General features: G+C 39.2%; 1 protein-coding gene, 1 long non-coding RNA gene and 1 pseudogene across 2 annotated transcripts; 2 read left to right on the forward strand and 1 right to left on the reverse strand.

Annotated features, from left to right (window-relative positions):
• Positions 1 to 90: 90 nt before the first annotated feature.
• Positions 91 to 13,682, reverse strand: LOC129525333 (uncharacterized). Its single transcript, XR_008669554.1, has 2 exons — positions 13,508 to 13,682; positions 91 to 520 (listed from the first exon to the last, which is right to left on the reverse strand). It is a non-coding gene; the product is annotated as an uncharacterized lncRNA (long non-coding RNA).
• LOC115933479 (peptidyl-prolyl cis-trans isomerase A-like) lies at positions 7,542 to 8,327 on the forward strand. The gene has a single exon (XM_055355305.2). The coding sequence runs from the start codon at positions 7,591 to 7,593 to the stop codon at positions 8,086 to 8,088; it is 498 nt and encodes a 165-aa protein (XP_055211280.2). The 5' UTR covers positions 7,542 to 7,590; the 3' UTR covers positions 8,089 to 8,327.
• Positions 13,683 to 14,657: 975 nt separating the features above from the next.
• Positions 14,658 to 17,691, forward strand: LOC101127795 (interferon-induced very large GTPase 1-like; annotated as a pseudogene).
• Positions 17,692 to 18,164: the final 473 nt, after the last annotated feature.

Consider the following 18,164-nt stretch of genomic DNA (forward strand, 5'->3'; position numbering starts at 1 on the left):
TAAAATGGCCACTATCAAAACCATTTCTTATTAAGATGATCAAATGACATGTTTTAGTTTTCTATTGCTGTGTAGCAAATTACCATAAACTTGAGGGTTTAAAGACACACATTTATTATCTCACAGTTTCTATAAGTCAGAAGTCCAGGCATAGTGTAGTTATGTTCTCTGCTTTAAGAGCTCACCAGATTGTAATCTAGGTGTTTGCTGAGGATGTGGTCTCATCAAAGGTTTGAGCGGTGCTATGGTTTGAATGTTTGTCTGCTCCAAAACTCATGTTGAAATTTTGTTCCCACTGTGGTGGTATTAGAATATGAGAATTTTGGGAAGCAAAAGGGCCATGAGGGCTCTGCCTTCATATGTGGGATTAATGCTCTTATAAAAGAGTGAGTTTGGTCTTCTTTTTCCTCTGTGCTCTTCTGCCATGTGAGGACATGTTGTTCCTCTCTGTTGGAGGATGTTGCAAGAAGGCCATTGTCAGATGCTGGTGGCTTTATCTTGGACTTCCCAGCCTGCAAAACTGTAAGAAAATAAATTTCTATTCTTTATAAATTACCCAGTCTCAGGTATTCTATTATAACAGCACAAATGGACTAAGACAGCAGGGTAAAGATCTGTCTTCAAGCTTTCTAAGGTTGTTGGCAGAATTCATCTTATAATTATAGGATTGAGGTCCCTATTTTCTTGTCTAGAGGCCATTCTCAGCTCTCAGAGGCTGCCCATCGTTCTTTGCCACATGCTATTCTCCACAGGCCTTCTCTAAATATGGTGACTTGCCTTTTCAAAGCCAGCATGGAGGAACTTCTTGTCCTCATCTGCTGGAATGGTGGCTTCTAAAATGTAACGTGATCATGGGAGTTAGATCCTGTCATCTTTGCCATATTCTATTAGCTAAAAGCAAATCACAGGACCCACTTAGACTCAAGAGAGAAAATTACATAAATATGTGGACACCAGGACATGGGAACCTTAAGATCTGCTTACCACAATCTACCATCTGGCCCCTAGTGATTCATGTCCCTCTCACATAAATAAATTTATCCCCTTTGATATGGTTTGGCTCTGTGTCCCCAACCAAATCTCATCTTGAATTGTTATCCCCACGTGTCAAGGGAGGGACCCGGTGGGAGGTGATTGGATCATGGAGGTGGTTTCCCTCATGCTGTTCTCATGATTGTGAGTGAGTTCTCAAGAGATCTGATGGTTTTATAAGTGCAGTTTCCCCTGTTCTTCTCTCTCCTGCTGCCATGTAAGACCTGCCTGTTTCCCCTTCTGCCATGATTGTAAGTTTCTTGAGGCTTCCCCAGCCATGCAGAACTCTGAGTCAATTAAACCCTTTTTCTGTATAAATTACTGTGTCTTGGGTATTTCTTTATAGCAGTGTAAAAACAGACTACTATACCCCTTAACAGTTCTGAGAGTGTCATCCCACTATGAATTACTTGACCTCCAAAATTTCATTATTTAAATTAAGTCCAGGCATGGATTAAACTCCTAGGTGTAATCTGTTAAGTATACCTTCTGGGGAAGTGTTGGTCTCCATCTACAGACTGGTGAAACTAAAGATCCAAGTTATCTGTTTCCAGTATACCTAACATACAATGATGGGACAGACATAGGATAAAAGCTATAGGCGTTTTAGTTCAAAAAGGGGGAAAATAGAAGCTTAAAAATGTGTCACTTTTTCATAATAGTCTTGAAATCCAGCTGGGAAAGCTATAGTTGGCGTTCCTTTATTACGTTTCAAGATCTGAATGTAATTTTCTATGGTTCCTAGTTTTACTCTCTGGGTTCTTAATTCTGCCGCCTGAGTCATCCTTCCTTTTTCATGAAAGGTAGCATATGTTCACAGCTGAGCAGTTTTATTAGCCTTCTTCCTGCCAGTAGGATTTTTTTCGGGGGGAGGCATCTAACAGCCTCTTTTCATTCTGTACTCTCTTTGTCTTTCAGTTTAAGTGGCAGTGTTTCTGCTGAACTAAGTTTTCAAGAACATGTGGGTCTTTGATGTATTACAGTGGAGTTTATTAGAAAAAAGCCCCATTTATAGACCGTTTTCAGATAAACCCTTCCATACTTTGGTCTTCTGCTGAGAAGGGGAAGGGACAGTGCCCTAAAGCTTCCAACTAGAGGACTTTGTGTTGGATTGATGTCTGGGAGGCAAACTCTGATTCTCTTAAAAGAACACTTTATGTGCCTGATTAATCTAAACTTTTTATATTTCTGATTTTTCAGCAAAGGATTATACAGTCATACCCAGCAGAGATTCACGATGGAGTCTCTCAATTGTAGTGTGTTTTGCCTTTTGGAGAGGCTGAGAATTTCAAAATTATGGAGTCCTGGTTTCTTTTTATCTAATAATTCTTTTCTCAAATTTATCTTTCACCTCTCACATTTTATTACAAGCTGAAAGAAGAAATCAGGAGAATTCTTCAACACTTTGCCTGGAAGTCGCTTTAACTATAACCAAATTTGTTACTTACAGGTTCTGATTTGTATGTAACTCCAGGCAATAATTTTGCTAGGTCATTCTGCCACTATATAAGAAGGATCCTTTTCCTCCTGACTCCAATAGCATGTTCTTTACTTTCTTCTGAGCCTTCACTGCAGTATCCTTAAATTCTAGATCTCTACTAATAGTCCATCCAGGGCAATTTAGACTTTTTCTATCATGTTCCTCAAAATTATTCTAGCCTGCTACCCCTTCCCAATTCCAAAGCTGTTTCCATGTTTTTTTAGGTTTTTGTTATAGCATCACTCAACTTCTAGAAACTAGAAATCTCTATTATTTTTATATTGCTGTGTAACAAATTACCACAAACTTAGTATCTTAAAACAATACATCTCTATCATAGTTCCTGTCAGAAGCTCTGGCATGACTTAGCTGGTCCTCTGCTTGGGGTCTCACAAGGCTGCAATCCAGGTGTCAGCTGAGCTGTATTCTCATGCAGAGGCTTGGCTGGAGAAAAACTGCTTCCAGGCTTATGTGTTGGCAGAATTCAATTCGTTGTGGTTGTTGGACTGAGGTTCCCATTTTTTTGTTGGCTGTCATCCAGGGCTGCTCTCAGCTCCTGGAGGCTGCCTATAGTTCCTTACCACGTAGCCCTCTCCATAGCTCCCCTCACAACACGATGGCTTACCTTTCAAGGCAACTGGAGAGAGAAGTATCTGCCCTAAGGAAGGACTCAGTCTCTTTTTTAAGGGCTTTACCTAATTAAGTCAGGCCTATTCAAGATAGTCTTCCTTGTGGTTAACTCAAAGCCAGTTTGGGACTTTAATTACCTCTGAAAAACCCCTTCACCTCTGCCATATTACTCAAAAGAAGAGGAGACATTCTATAAGGCACGAATCATGGAACCTGCCTTATCTGTCTGCCAACTAACAAAACAAAAAAAGTGCTTATCCCAGTGTTTGATCTAAAGTAGGGGCTCAATAAATGTTAACTACTTCAGTCGTTTAATTTTTTGAAAATCCCTGCTGAAACTACAGTGTCCATCCCAGTGGGATGTGGGGCTCAAACATGTAAATTCTCATGGAAGGGAAGGAGGACCTAAATGAGGTTACCACTGTCAAGCCAAGAGAACATCTCATTCTCCTAGAGATTACAGAATTTCTTAGAGTTAATGAAAATATATAGAGAGGAGCCACGACTGAGGACCTAGAAGAGCTAACCCAGAGAATTTATATGGAATGTATGTTCATATTGGGTTTCAGGAATTTTTCACTGTGACAAGTTAAAACACAAAGAGGAACAGAGAGTGGGCAGAAAGAAATTGGAGATTAGGAGGCTTAGCAATTGTAGCTGGGCTATTCAGGACATAGAATTCATTTGGTGCTTTCATCTCTTTCTGTCTGATGAAGGCAAAATTGTTGGGATGATTTCTGGTTAAGATTGGCCAAAGTTTGCTGGGCATGGTGGCCCATGCCTGTAATCCCAGGACATTGGGAGGCTGAGGTGGGAGGATCACTTGAGGCCAGAAGTTCGAAACCAGCCTGGCCAACATGGTGAAACACCATCTCTACTAAAAATACAAAAAATTAGCCGGGGGTGATGGCGGGCATCTGTAATCTCAGCTACTCGGGAGGCTGAGACATGAGAATTGCTTGAACCCAAGGGGCGGAGGTTGCAGTAAGCTGAGATTGCACCACTGCACACCAGCCTGGGCAACAGAGCGAGACTCAGTCTCAAAAAAAAAAAAAAAAAAACAGGATTGGTCAAGGAACTGCAGTAACTAGGAAGCTAGCAGGTATAGCAGAAAAAAAGTTAGGAAAAGAAAGAACGGCTGCTTGAATAGGATGAACAAGGCCCAAGCACCAGAGAATCCTGCAGGACTGGGGACGGAAACATAGGAAAGAGAGAAGCTCCTCAGATAGGTCTCTCTCCAATCTCCAGGTGACCACAAAGATTTAAAGTAGAATGGCAGACCAGCCACTAGAGGGAGCATTAATACAGTCTTTTGTATTACTGTGTCAAGTTATGATGAAGATACGGAAGGTGACATTGAAAAACAAAGTAATGATCAAGACAGAGGGCCTGAATTAAGGCCAAGCCTTTTTCCTTTGTACTGTAACTTGAAGTTACATACCACAGCTGCAGCCAGGGAATCTGATTCTATTGGGTAACTTTCAGAAGAATCTTCCCATCTCCTGGTACTTCTGGTTAATAAGAAATATTGGGCATGGGAATTGCTTTAATGTGGAGACTGACTATCATTATTTTGGTGTAGACTGAAGGTAACAGGAGATGCTGTGTCTCTTTTCTGCTAATGTTTTTGGAAAGTCCTGGGTTTGGTTTGGTTTTGTTCTTTTCTCCAAGAAGGGACATTCTTTCCTCAAGGAGATGGAGGTTGTGACCTAGGGAGGTCTCTCTAGCCTTTGAAATCCTATAGCCGTTGACCACCAAATGGGTTAGGAGGGAACCAAAAAATAGGATACAAACTGCAGTTGCTTTTTCCTTCTAAGGCTTCTATTAAGCTAGAATTCTCAGAGCTGTCATTTCAAGAGAATAGACCAGGACATGTAGGGAGGCAGGAAGAATTTTCAATGATAATTGTCTCTACTGGACAACCTGGTGCATATTTGGACAAACATTGTGCGGCTCTAGGAGGTGGGGAGTCAGTGTAGGTCCCACCACACCATCAGACTCTCCTCACTCTGCACTCCACATGAGTAAGCTCTGTGGGGCACTGTGTAAGAGTGAAATGGGTCAAAAGAGAGTTTTCAAGATGACTTTCCCTGATGGGAGCTGGCAGCCTTTTGATATGTACCCAATGAAAAATATGATCCATTAGTAATTTGGGAACATCAGTTTGTATCCTAAAGGACACCACTTTTTTTTGTTTTGTTTTGTTTTTAGATGGAGTTTCACTCTTGTCACCCAGGCTGGAGTGCAATGACACAATCTCGGCTCACTGCAACCTCTGTCTCTTGGGTTCAAGCGATTCTCCTGCCTCAGCCTCTCAAGTAGCTGGAACTACAGGCATGCACCACCATGCCCAGCTAATTTTTTATATTTTTAGTAGAGATGGGGTTTCACCATGTTGGCCAGGCTGGTCTTGAACGTCTGATCTCAGGTGGCCCACCCACCTTGGCCTCCCAAAGTGCTGAGATTACAGGCGTGAGCCACCGCGCCCAGTCAGGATACCACTTTTGATCATCAGGCAAAACAGAAAAAGATTTCAACTTTGAACTAAATATAATTGATATCTAAATATATGAATTAAGTTCCACATTGCTCTAGAGAAATATATCTTTCAACCAAATTAGTTAAGGAACAAGTAAAACTCTAGAGAAAGATATCTTTCTCTAGAGCAATGTGGAAATTAATTCACATATTTAGTTCTCACCAAAGACTGAGTCCCTGGTAGTTATGAAGCTTACTAAATTGATCTTTACTGAGGATTAATGCAAAAGCATTGACTAGGTGTAGGTAGTTTCAGAACAAACTTTAGTATTTTTTTTTTCAGAAGGTAATTATCTTTATAGTTAGGGAATGAAGAAGGAATCCATTCCTTTGGCCAGAGTATCTGGGAGGAAATCCTTTGCAGTTACATAAAAAGTGAACTTTTTTGGTTACAGGAAGGATGTAATAACAAGTAACAGGATTACATCTTTTTCAAGACCATGTTTTCTCATTTCACAGACTTACTGTCTAAAATATACACCTATAAAATGGTGTGTACATCTGAGACTTTTGTATTAGGAACCTGTTCTGATAGTCTCCAAAGGTAACAAGTCCTTCTTTGTAGCCTTGTATGCCTCAGAGCAGGTGCTAGGGTCATGCAAATGAGAAAGAAGTGGGTATGCGAGTGATGGGAAGATGGAAGAGGAGGAGGAAAATGTCCCTTAGTTGTTGTCAACTCTACTGTTACCCACAAAGAAGGACTTGTGTGCTAGAGGTAGATTATTTACCCATACTTTTGGATGCTGGAAAAATTTAGACAATAATTTGGACAATAATTTTTCCTCCTATCCAATAATACAGCTTTGGTCTATTGTGGATATAGATTCAGAGAAGGCAGGAATTCATTCAAGGAAAGGAAAATGCTGCAGAAAACTAGTGGAGGTGTGAAGGCTTTTAATGTCTTCACTTCTATGCCTGATGTACCTGACATTTTGGTGCATCAGACAAGCTTGGTTTTAAGCTAATTTAGAGTAAGAAGTATGAGTTAATATTTCAAATCAGTTCTCAATCTTTATTTAAAATTATCATCTGGGGACATTAAAAAAAATTCCCAGTACCACTCACAGAAGTTCTGACATGTGAAGCCTAGTTATTGTTCAGAAACTATCATTTTCTAAAACACTCCAAAGTTCATTTAATACATGCTTCCAAATGTTAAGTATTCAATCCCATTTTGAAAAAACACTATCCTGGCCGGGCATGGTGGCTCATGTCTGTAATCCCAGCACTTTGGGAGACCGAGGCGGGTGGATTACCCGAGGTCTGGAGTTCGAGACCAGCCTGGCCAACATGGTGAAACTCTGTCTCTACTAAAAATACAAAAATTAGCTGGATGTGGTGGCGGGCACCTGTAATCCCAGCAACTTGGGAGGCTGAGGCAGGAGAATCACTTGAACCCAGGAGGCGGAGGTTGCAGTGAGCAGAGATCACACCATGGCACTCTAGCCTGGGCGACAGAGTGAGACTCTGTCTCCAAAAAAAAAAAAAAAAAAAAAAAGAAAAGAAAAAAAGAAAAAGCACTATCCTAAGGAGACATTTTCAGTGGAGAAAATGTGGGAGTGTAAAATATTAATTTTGCCATTTTGGATGGTCTGGATATAGAAACAACTCATTTGAGAGTTTTTGCATCCTGGTTTCCAACTAAAGTATTCTTTCTGGCTGAATATTTGCATGAACACACCTGAAGACTCTATTGCTATGCTAGAATGTTCAACTGAGGGTTGTTTCAGAATTTAATCTCAAAGGATAAAGAAATGGAAAAAGGGTGAGCTCTAAAGAGACATGGAACATAGATCCAAAAGTGCTGCCAATGCTGACTGACTCTAACATAATTTTGAGAAGGAGAGATTACAAAGAATAGAGGAGGCTTTGCAGACGCCGCCGCCGAGGAAAGCCGTGTACTATTAGCCATGGTCAACCCCACCGTGTTCTTCGACATTGCCGTCGACGGCGAGCCCTTGGGCCGCGTCTCCTTTGAGCTGTTTGCAGACAAGGTCCCAAAGACAGCAGAAAATTTTTGTGCTCTGAGCACTGGAGAGAAAGGATTTGGTTATAAGGGTTCCTGCTTTCACAGAATTATTCCAGGGTTTATGTGTCAGGATGGTGACTTCACACGCCATAATGGCACTGGTGGCAAGTCCATCTACGGGGAGAAATTTGAAGATGAGAACTTCATCCTAAAGCATACAGGTCCTGGCATCTTGTCCATGGCAAATGCTGGACCCAACACAAATGGTTCCCAGTTTTTCATCTGCACTGCCAAGACTGAGTGGTTGGATGGCAAGCATGTGGTGTTTGGCAAAGTGAAAGAAGGCATGAATATTGTGGAGGCCATGGAGCGCTTTGGGTCCAGGAATGGCAAGACCAGCAAGAAGATCACCATTGCTGACTGTGGACAACTCGAATAAGTTTGACTTGTGTTTTATCTTAACCACCAGATCATTCCTTCCGTAGCTCAGGAGAGCACCCCTCCACCCCATTTGCTCGCAGTATCCTAGAATCTTTGTGCTCTCGCTGCAGTTCCCTTTGGGTTCCATGTTTTCCTTGTTCCCTCCCATGCCTAGCTGGATTTCAGAGTTAAGTTTATGATTATGAAATAAAAACTAAATAACAAAACAAAAAAAATAAAACAAAAAAAAAAAAGAAAGAATAGAGGAGAAAAATGATCAAAGAAACAATAGAGGAACACTTCCCAGAGCTGCAGTATGACCTGATTCTTCATATTGAAAGTATACATCAACTGTTGAACAGAGCAAATCAAAGTATTAATAATTAATAAAATAATTTATAATTATTGTAATACTTGAAATATTGTAAAATTTTTGAAAGTATATATCAAATGTTGAACGCAATGAATAATACAATTATTCTAATTAATAATATATAATAATAAAATAATACAATTATAAACAATTATAAATTGTTACATAGTTATAAAAACAAAATTTTAAAATAATGAAATTATAATTTTATCATTATAATTATTCTTTTCAACATTTGACGTATACTTTCAATGCAAAGAATCAGGTCATATTGCAGTGCTGGGAAGCATCCTTTTATAATATAATATGATATTTTAGGATATGATTATAATATAAATATGTAATATCATATTCTAAATAATATGACCAGAACCTAACATTATATACCAATCAAATTAGTAAAGGAACAAGTAAAACTATTAGCAAAATACTTGTGGTTGTATAATGTAAAAATTAGGAACAGTTTCTAATTAAAATTCTAGCTGGTTCAATATAGGAGAGATAATGTTTTATGGATGAGGACAGTGTGTATGTGGTGGTTGTGGTGAGAGTGAATTTATGCAATATTAATAGAAAATTATTTTTGAAGGTCTCAGATAATGATGGAGTGCAGCCATGACACTCACACAAAAGGGTGATTATATCCTAACTAATGGAATAATGATGAAGCTGTCTTTGCAAAATTGTGAATGAGACAGTGAAAGAGATCTAACTTAACTAACTCCATCTTGCTTCTAACCTCCAATTTGTCCTTGTTCATTCTTGGGTGTGGGTTGAACTAGCTTTGGAAGAAACTTAGTTTATAGTTTAAACAGAGATGGTGGCAGCCCTTTCCCAGGGCAGACTTCCTTTTTACCTGGGGACTAAATTGCTTTTGTAGGACTAAGATTAGCCACAAGATTATAAATTATGGTTTAGGAGTCATGCAGCTGGAGGCTGCAAGATTCTGAGCCTCTCTAAACTGCTCCTAAGATCATTGCTTGAGAGATTTTGCAGATCCTGTACTTTATGGATCAGCCGGCACCACCCAGATCGATAAACTGGCTCATCTGATCTTGTGGTCCCCATCCAGGAACAAACTCAGCGCAAGAAGACAGCTTCAACTCCCTATGACTTTGTCCCTGACCAGTCAGCACTCCTGGCTCCCTGGCCTCCCCCAACCTGCCAAGTTGTCCTGAAAATCCCTGCTCCCTGAATGCTTGGGGAGACTGATTTGAGTAATAATAAAACTCTGGTCTCCCACACAGCTGGCTCTGTGTGAATTACTCTTTCTCTATTGCAATTCCCCTGTCTTGATGAATCAGCTCTGTCTAGGTAATGGGCAAGGTGATTCCCTTGGGCGATTACAATGAAATGGAATTGGTTTTAATAAGTACCACAAAGGTAGGGAAAAGAATCCAATCAAGAAATCATGGATACATATAAAGTGGCAGAGATAATCCAAGATTTCTATCTCTAGATAAATGCCAATATGTGCACATATGCACCAAGACACATCTATGAGAATGTTCATGGCAGCACTATTCATAAAAGTCACAACTGGAAATAAAGCAAATATCCATCCACATCCAGATGGGTAAATAAAGTTTGGCATATTCATACAATAGAATGTTATACAACAATGAAACAAATACCACAGCTCTGCACAACAATATGGGTTAATCTCTCAATATTAAGTTGTGAGAAAGGAGTCAAATACAAAAGAATAACACTGTAAACTTCCACATAAAGAAAGATAACTGGCAAAAATAGTTTATAATATTCCCATCTTTCCAGCGTTTCAGACTCCAAAGAAACCTCTCTTTCCTTCACTCCTTACAATCAGACATCACATCTTCATGATTTCATATTGAATTGTATTATCTATCTCTTCCTTAGTGCCAGGCACTTTGCTAGACAATAGGGTTGAAGAGAGAAATAAGAAAATGCATGGGAGAGTCTTTGAGCCTAAAATCCAGCAGCCTAGAGAAGAAGCTAAGGGTGACAAAAAGATTTACATCAAACAAAGCATGTTAAGGGTCCTCTCCCCTTTGATGGCCTCACTTCCTAATTCTAGAGAAGCCATCTGGTCAGGTCTTTCTCACATTCAAACGTTTCACCTTCAAATTTAAGACTATAGTGGCCATCCTTGTGTTTTTTTTCTCTGATCCCCAAGGAAGAAGTGTCCCTAATCTCTGTGCAATACTAATTCTGTCCTTGAAATCCTGCTCCTACTTATCTCCCCTAGGGTCTTGCTTTCTATCTCTTGAGTCTAAGATATCTCCAGCATCTTACTTTCTTGGTTGCTTCACTCTGGACAAGAAAACATACTCGAGGCTTCCCATACTACTTAAATGCAAATTGGTTCCTGCCTATTCTATAAGTTTTTACTTTCTTTATATTTTCTTTATTTCTAGATTTCTCAAAAAAGTATTTCAATTCAGCATATCTGGCTCAATAAATGTTTGTTGATGAAATGAATTGATGAATTCGTTCCATCTACTTCTCATCATTTAGTCTCACTTCATCTTTTTCTTAAAAAGTTCTCTATAAGTCTGATGCTCACATTCAAATTACCAAGTCAGATGTCTCTACAATATTTTCATCCTACTAATTCTAGGGACCTGTCTTTTTTGACTGCCTCTACTTTCTTGTATCCATCATGAAAATATTCCTTTAAGTGAAACTGATCACACAAGTAACATGGATTAGAGATTTATCAAAGATAAGCTAAAAATCCCAGAATTTGTTTCACACTTTTTTTTTTTTTTTTGAGATGGAGTTTTGCTCTTTTGCCCAGGGTGGCATGATCTCGATCTTGGCTGCAACCTCTACCTTCTGGGTTCAAGCAATTTTCCTGCCTCAGTCTCCTGAGTAGCTGGGATTACAGGTTCCGCCACCACACCTGGCTAATTTTTGTATTTTTAGTGGAGACGGTGTTTTACCATGTTGGCCAGGCTGGTCTCAAACTCCTGACCTCAGGTGATCCACCCACCTCGGCCTCCCAAAGTGCTGGGATTACAGGCGTGAGCCACCGTGCCCAGCTTTCACACATATTTATTGAGGGCTTTCAGTGTGTTGAAAAAAGTTCTAGGTGCTGTGGGTTGACTGATGAATAGATTAGATCCCTACACTTACAGAGTTCACATTTTAATAGAGGAAGGATTATGAACTTGTAAATGTATGAATAAGTAGGTAACATTTTCAGAGTTTTTTAAGTGCTAAGAAAGAAATAAAGAAGTAAGGGATTAAAGGTCACTTGAGACTACTTTAGATTTTGTGCTTAGAGCGTACCTCTTTGAGGAGATGTATCTCTGCTGTTAACTATGTGATGCTTTAGGCCCTTCTTGTCTTTTCTAGTTTCTACCAAATTTTAGTTTGCCTCAGACTCTGACACCTACCCTATATCTTACTATTCCTTTGGATTAGGAGTTGTTCTTTGGACTTGTTGGATTAACTATGTAGAATGGTTTATTCAATTAAAAACTCATCCTAAATTCCTGGCTCTAGCCCTTTGGCCACATCTTCTTCTAGGAAAATTTTTGCTAAAGGAAATCCACCCAGTTTTGATGGTGAAATGGTGAAGCAGGAAACTTTTATGTCGTGGAAGCTTGGTTTTCCTATTTCTTCCCCCATAATTTTGCTTCCTGTTGAATACCCATTACATATTGGACATTAGTGTGCCCTATTTGCCTATTCTGTGAGAGTAGCCCTTGAATCTATTTTCTCACTCCTCTTGTGATCCATTTTCTACATTCCATCCTGAAAATCGTATTTAAATCATTTACTTCTTTGTTTACAAACTTTTGAAATCCTACATTGGTTTATGATACAATCAAAACTATGTGACCCTGGCCTTTAAGACCCCTCATAATGTGGCAACAATTAACCTCTGTAATTCCTTTTTACAACCACTCTTTTCCCTTTTCCTACCATCTGGGTCACTCTCTTCCCTTAAATGCCACATCAGCCATCTTCCCTCCGCCTCAAGGACCTCAAGATGTTTCTTGACTTTGCATATTTCACTATATGAACCCTTCCCTACTTTCTCTCCCTAGGATTTTACACTCCTGACCTAGTTCATGTTTCTCTTTATTTGTGAAGCTTCATTAATTTTCCAGGTCAAGTTAGTAACTCTCTTTTCTGTGTTTGCAATACCAGCTATTATTCAAATGAGTCAAATTAACAATGTGAAACTTTTTACTTGAGCCCTTTGTTCCTGGAAAACAGTTATGGTTAAAGAAATCCATCCACTTTTTTTGTGTTCTGAGAAAGGGATTATTGCAAAAAACCACCCTTCCCCATATGACTTAGATAAGGCATATGTGTCTTTTTTTTCATGATAGGCCAGACACAGATTCTTTAAATTCTCATTCTCAGCTTCATAAAAGATTAGCTGAACTGTTTATCCTCACTGGACAGTAGAAACAAAGTGATTATTAACTTGACCGAATACCAGTTAAATTTCTCTTCCTCTTCCATGCTCGTGAGTTTTGATCTATCCTTCTTCTGACCCAGCATACAACCCTCCTAAGAATCAGCTGACCCTGGGTAAAACATTTCATGGTGATCTCCCTATCCCCGTACTGATATCTTTCTAGCTTTGTTGATCCTTCACCATAAAAGGAAATCTTTTTCTCTCTGGTCTTTGAGATGCTTGTAGCTCTTGTGGTTGGATGATTTTCTCTATTGCAATACTCTCCTTTCTCTTGTTGCAATGATCCTTGTGAATAAAGTCTCTCTTTACCTAAAAATGTGTTTGTTTTTATTTGGTAACAAAAGTTACCAAAATGTTTTTTGTCTGTTTCAATTATATACTCCTTCTCCCAGATTTGTAGCTATTTGGAACCAGTCTTTTTCCTTTTCCTACCATCTGGCTCACTCTCTTCCCTTAAATGCCACATATTGGACATTAGTATGCTCTATTAATGACAATGCCAAATCCACATTTGTATTCCCAGCATGTCTTAATCTCCCTGTGTCTGACTGCTCCCTATGTTTATTTACATCAATTTCTCTTTCTACTTTAGTTTCTGGGTCTGTTGCTGTATCTCTGTCTGCTCTATTTCCTCTGTTCTTCACCCACCTGTCCTGAGGCCAAGATCCTGTCTTCAGCTTGCTCCAGAGAGGCGTGCATGGAGAGTAGGTTCCTTTTCTGGGGCTGGGGCTGCCGACGTACAGCTTCACCCCAGGCTTTGGCCCCTTATGTGAGACAGGAAACTGAGTTTATCCTCAGAGCAGTGCAAAACTTCCTGCTCTAAGGTTTTACTTTCGTATTTGTTTTTTGTTTCTAAATCTGCTGATTGAAAGGGAGCCTGTTTATGCTTTCTTGCGAACACCATGTTCATATGGGAACTGGACCATGTTTACATTGGGACCACCATGTCCTTACATGGCAGAAGAGCAAAGAGGCAAAAGAGGGCTGAAATCACCCTTTTATAACAGCATTAATACTATCTATGAGGCAAGAACTCTCATGGCCCTCTCACCTCCCAAAAGCTCCATCTTCTAACACCCCACAATAGGAACCAAATTTCAACATTAATTGAGAACAGACAAACACTCAAACCAGAGCTCCAGTCAAATCCTCGATGAGACCATGATCTCAGTCAACACTAGATTACAATCTGGTGACATCCTAAAGTAGAGAACATAGCTGTACTTTACCTGGACTTCTGGCTTACAGAAACTACAAAATAATAAATGTGTGCCATTTCAAACCTCTAAGTTTGTGGTAATTTGTTATGCAGCAATAGAAAACTAAAATATGTCAGTTGATCATCTTAATGAGAAATGGTTTTGGTAATGGCCATTTTCAAGATAGGAAAAAGAAAAATAATCACAGGAGATAGATGACAAACCCAAGATCACACAGGTAGTAAGAAGCAGACAGAGAACTCTAAGTCTAGCTTTCTTCCCATGACACTATGTGGTCTAACAGAGAAGAAACCATGGTTGCCTCTGCAACTGCCCATCTAAACGAAAGCTCTCATTTTTCTTATCTCTGATGGACAGAGATGCCTGCAAAACAGCTCCCTTATTTGCCTTTCACCTCTGAGGATAATAGCCCTTTATACTGAATTAACATTTCATAGTTTCTTAATTAAATAGGATGAATAGTGATTAGGCTCAGAAGCACGATAAACTCAGAGCTTTACAGAAAAAAGAGGAAACACTCAATTTCAGTGATTCTTTTATCAAAATTCCCATCTGTTCCTGCCCTGACAGTGAGAAAAATGAAGCCCACTAAGGTAACATGTGACTTCTGTGTGTGAGCAATTTTTTTGCAACATCTGAGGCTCTTTTTCTACATCCCTCCAGTGATTTAAATTTCTAAAACTCAAGTTCTTTATTAAACACAAGCACTAAGAGAGTAAGAGTCATTTATTTGTTCTTTGCATTTTAAGAAGAAACATCAAAAACACACTTCTGATTTGATATTTTTAAGTATCCATACCATTTAAGAACACAGATATATCAATTATAAATTTAAGATAGATTCAATAAATTCTTAATAAGGCAAGCATTCAGAATTGCAGGATTATTTTTGAAGTTATGTTATTTCCATTGGGCAAGGTAGCAGTTTTTGAAGTCCAAGAACCTTAAAAGTCTCCTTCTGAGGAGAAATTTATATTGACAAAGACCAGAGAAGTTATAAATATTCACAGTTTGCATAGCAGTAATAAGAATGATATTCATTGTTCCTGTTCTTAATTTGACATATTTCTAGTTGGACAGAAATTTCTCCAACTGATTCTATGTAAGAGGAAGTGCCAAAATCAGGCTATCAAATTGCAACTCACCTTGGCAACTAAAAAGCCCATCAATATTGAGAACACCCACAATGATGTCTAGCACACATGTGAAAGGTGTGGAGAGTTCTGGTGCATGAGAACGTTATTTTTGGTTTCAGGAACATCCAAGAAGTCATGGCCATGAGCAAACTGGAAACCATGTATAACTCCACTGGACCTGGGAGCTGAAGAATCGTGTGTTTGGCTTACGGAACCAGCTGACCAACCAGATTCAGAAAAGAAAAATTCAGACACTCAAAACAAACACATTCGAGGCTCCAGTTACAGAAGAATACGAAGCCATCAAGCAAGAACTTGAAAAACATTTTAATGAAGACCCAGAGAATAAAATATAAGTTCAATGGAAACATAAGTTCAATTTTGAAAAATGAGTTCAATTTTGAAAATAAGCTAATAATCCTTAAAGAGCAACTTCTTTCAGACAGCAAAAGAAAAGCCATTGAACTTATTCGTTTTTTATAAAATCTAAGAAAGATTGGATGAGAAAAAGAGAGATTATAAAAACAAACTATTGGAAAGGAGCCGAAAATTGTTTTTAATTGTAAAGGCTAAAAAGTTGAGTGAGGAAGACTTACATGAGAAATTCAATCAATGTCGGAAAAAAAGGGTCTGTGATGTGTCCACAACTCTTCCTAAAGTCACAGAGCCTGACACTGATTTGGATTCTGAAAACATCCTTTCAGAGTATTTAAAAGATGAGATGGATGTCATGGACATACTAACAAGAAATTCTGCAGAGAAGTTTCAAATCAATTATGACAAATATGTCAAAATGAATAAGAAATGTAACAATTTTGAAACAATGTGATCAGTAGTCATATTCATGAACTCTTTCTCAATGACATTAATAGTCAGAAAAAAATTACAGGTAAATGACATTAATTGTCCTTGAGAAAGAGTTCATGAATACGACTACTGGTCATATTGTTTCAAGATTTAATAAAACTATTAATAATATTTGGAAAAAGCAATGTGATTACAATCCAAATACATCCAGAAAATTCTAAAGACAACAGAGGAAGAAGTGAAACCTGCATCTACTCAGGAAAGATTCACATTTAAAAATAAATATATTATCAGCTTATGCTTGTGTTTATTCTAGTGAGCAACAGAGAATTCTAAAGAAATGCACAGGGCATTCAAGAGAGCAAATGATCCTGTAAACTATCTAGAAAGCAAGAAAAATGATTTCTTCATGAGGTTTAAGATTTCCTGCCAAGAAGCAACCTCCAGCAAAACACTTATTGATTTTCTGGGGCACAAGCTCATTCCTGCTGTCTCTACCATCATATGGGGGAAAAATAACCATTAAGATTGTGGGGACATGTGAGCTACCTGCCCTGCATTCAATGAAAACAGGACTAACCTGGAGAAACACATTCTCATCTCTCTGGGAGAAGAAGAAAACTTTGATCATTACTGGCAATACTTTCATAATAAGAATAGCTTTTTAAGGAATTACATCCAAATCAATATTAAGGATACTGTTTAGACAATGCAGGTAAAAAAATGAAGATTTTTTTGAGAAAAGTTTAGTTGACATTAATAATGGCATCCTCTCTGCCCTTCATGAATCCACATCAGTAGCTAAAGATAAAAGCAGCACTGCTTCTGGTGGTTGGATTTATTCTGTGATCGCCTGGGGAGCAACTTGATCTTTCCACACAGAGACTTGACAAGGATTAAACACCAGGAGATAAAAGATACTGAGTTTCTCAGAGAAGACATGAGTGCAGCTTTGGATCTCACAATGAAGAGAATAGAACAGCATTATTCAAGTATGCCTATGGAAGTAATGGTTTCTAAAATTGAGAAAATGCTCTCTGAACATCTCTGTGGCTGCTGGAAACAGTGTCCCTGCTGTGAAGCAATTTGTACAAACACAATTCCTACACACGGAGGAGACCATGGTGTTCCCTTCCCCTGTCCTCAGGCTGTCTATGGAGAGGAATAGTATAAAACAGGCCATTCTGTCATGGCTTGCTCTACTAGTTTTGTAGCAAGTGATTGTTTATTGGTTTTGAGCAATGATGGAAAAATCCCATATAAGTATCAAAAGGCAGGAGGGGATTATGCCACGGGGAGCATCCCTCCAGATTCCTCCACCCAGCCATCTTGGAAATGGCTTCTTTCTCACTTCAGATCAAAGCTAGAATATAAATATCAGAAAAAAAAATTACAGGTAATGGTAAAATCCCTAACTCATGGGCCAAAATCCAAAAGAAGGACATCCTTGAAGATTTGAAAAAAACAATGATACTCAATGACTACAAAAGAGCCCTAGTGTCTGAATAAAAGAGTCAGTGTAGGCCGCGCACGGTGGCTCGTGCCTGTAATCCCAGCACTTTGGGAGGCCAAGGCAGGCGGATCATGAGGTCAGGAGATTGAGACCATTCTGGCTAACACAGTGAAACCCCATCTCTACTAAAAATACAAAAAAATTAGCTGGGCGTGGTGGCGGGCTCCTGCAGTCCCAGCTACTTGGGAGGCTGAGGCAGGAGAATGGCATGACCCCGGAGGTGGAGCTTGCAGTGAGCCGAGATCGCGCCACTGCACTCCAGCCTGGGGGACAGAGTGAGACTCTGTCTCAAAAAAAAAAAAAAAAAAAAAAGAGTCAGTGTACCTGAACAATCCCAAAATAACTCCTCTTTACAATTAGAACTGGTATGGTTTGGCTCTGCGTCCCCACCCAAATCTCATCTTATAGCTCCCATAATTCCCACGTGTTGTGCGAGAGACCTGGTGGGAGATGATTGAATCATGGGGGCTGATCTTTCCCATGCTGTTCTAGTGACAGTGAATGGGTCTTATGAGATCTGATGGCTTTAAAAACCAGAGTTTCTCTGCGCAAGCTCTCTCTTTGCCTGTGGCCATCCACGTAACATGTGACTTGCTCCTCCTTCCTTTCCACTATGATTGTGAGGCCCC

This window comes from Gorilla gorilla, chromosome 9 (genome assembly GCF_029281585.2).
Source record: "Gorilla gorilla gorilla isolate KB3781 chromosome 9, NHGRI_mGorGor1-v2.1_pri, whole genome shotgun sequence".
In the NCBI taxonomy this organism is placed as follows: domain Eukaryota; kingdom Metazoa; phylum Chordata; class Mammalia; order Primates; family Hominidae; genus Gorilla; species Gorilla gorilla.

Coding starts and splice junctions, on each gene's coding strand:
- LOC115933479 (XM_055355305.2), top strand. CDS start 7,591: ATGGTCAACCCCACCGTGTTCTTCGACATTGCCGTCGACGGCGAGCCC.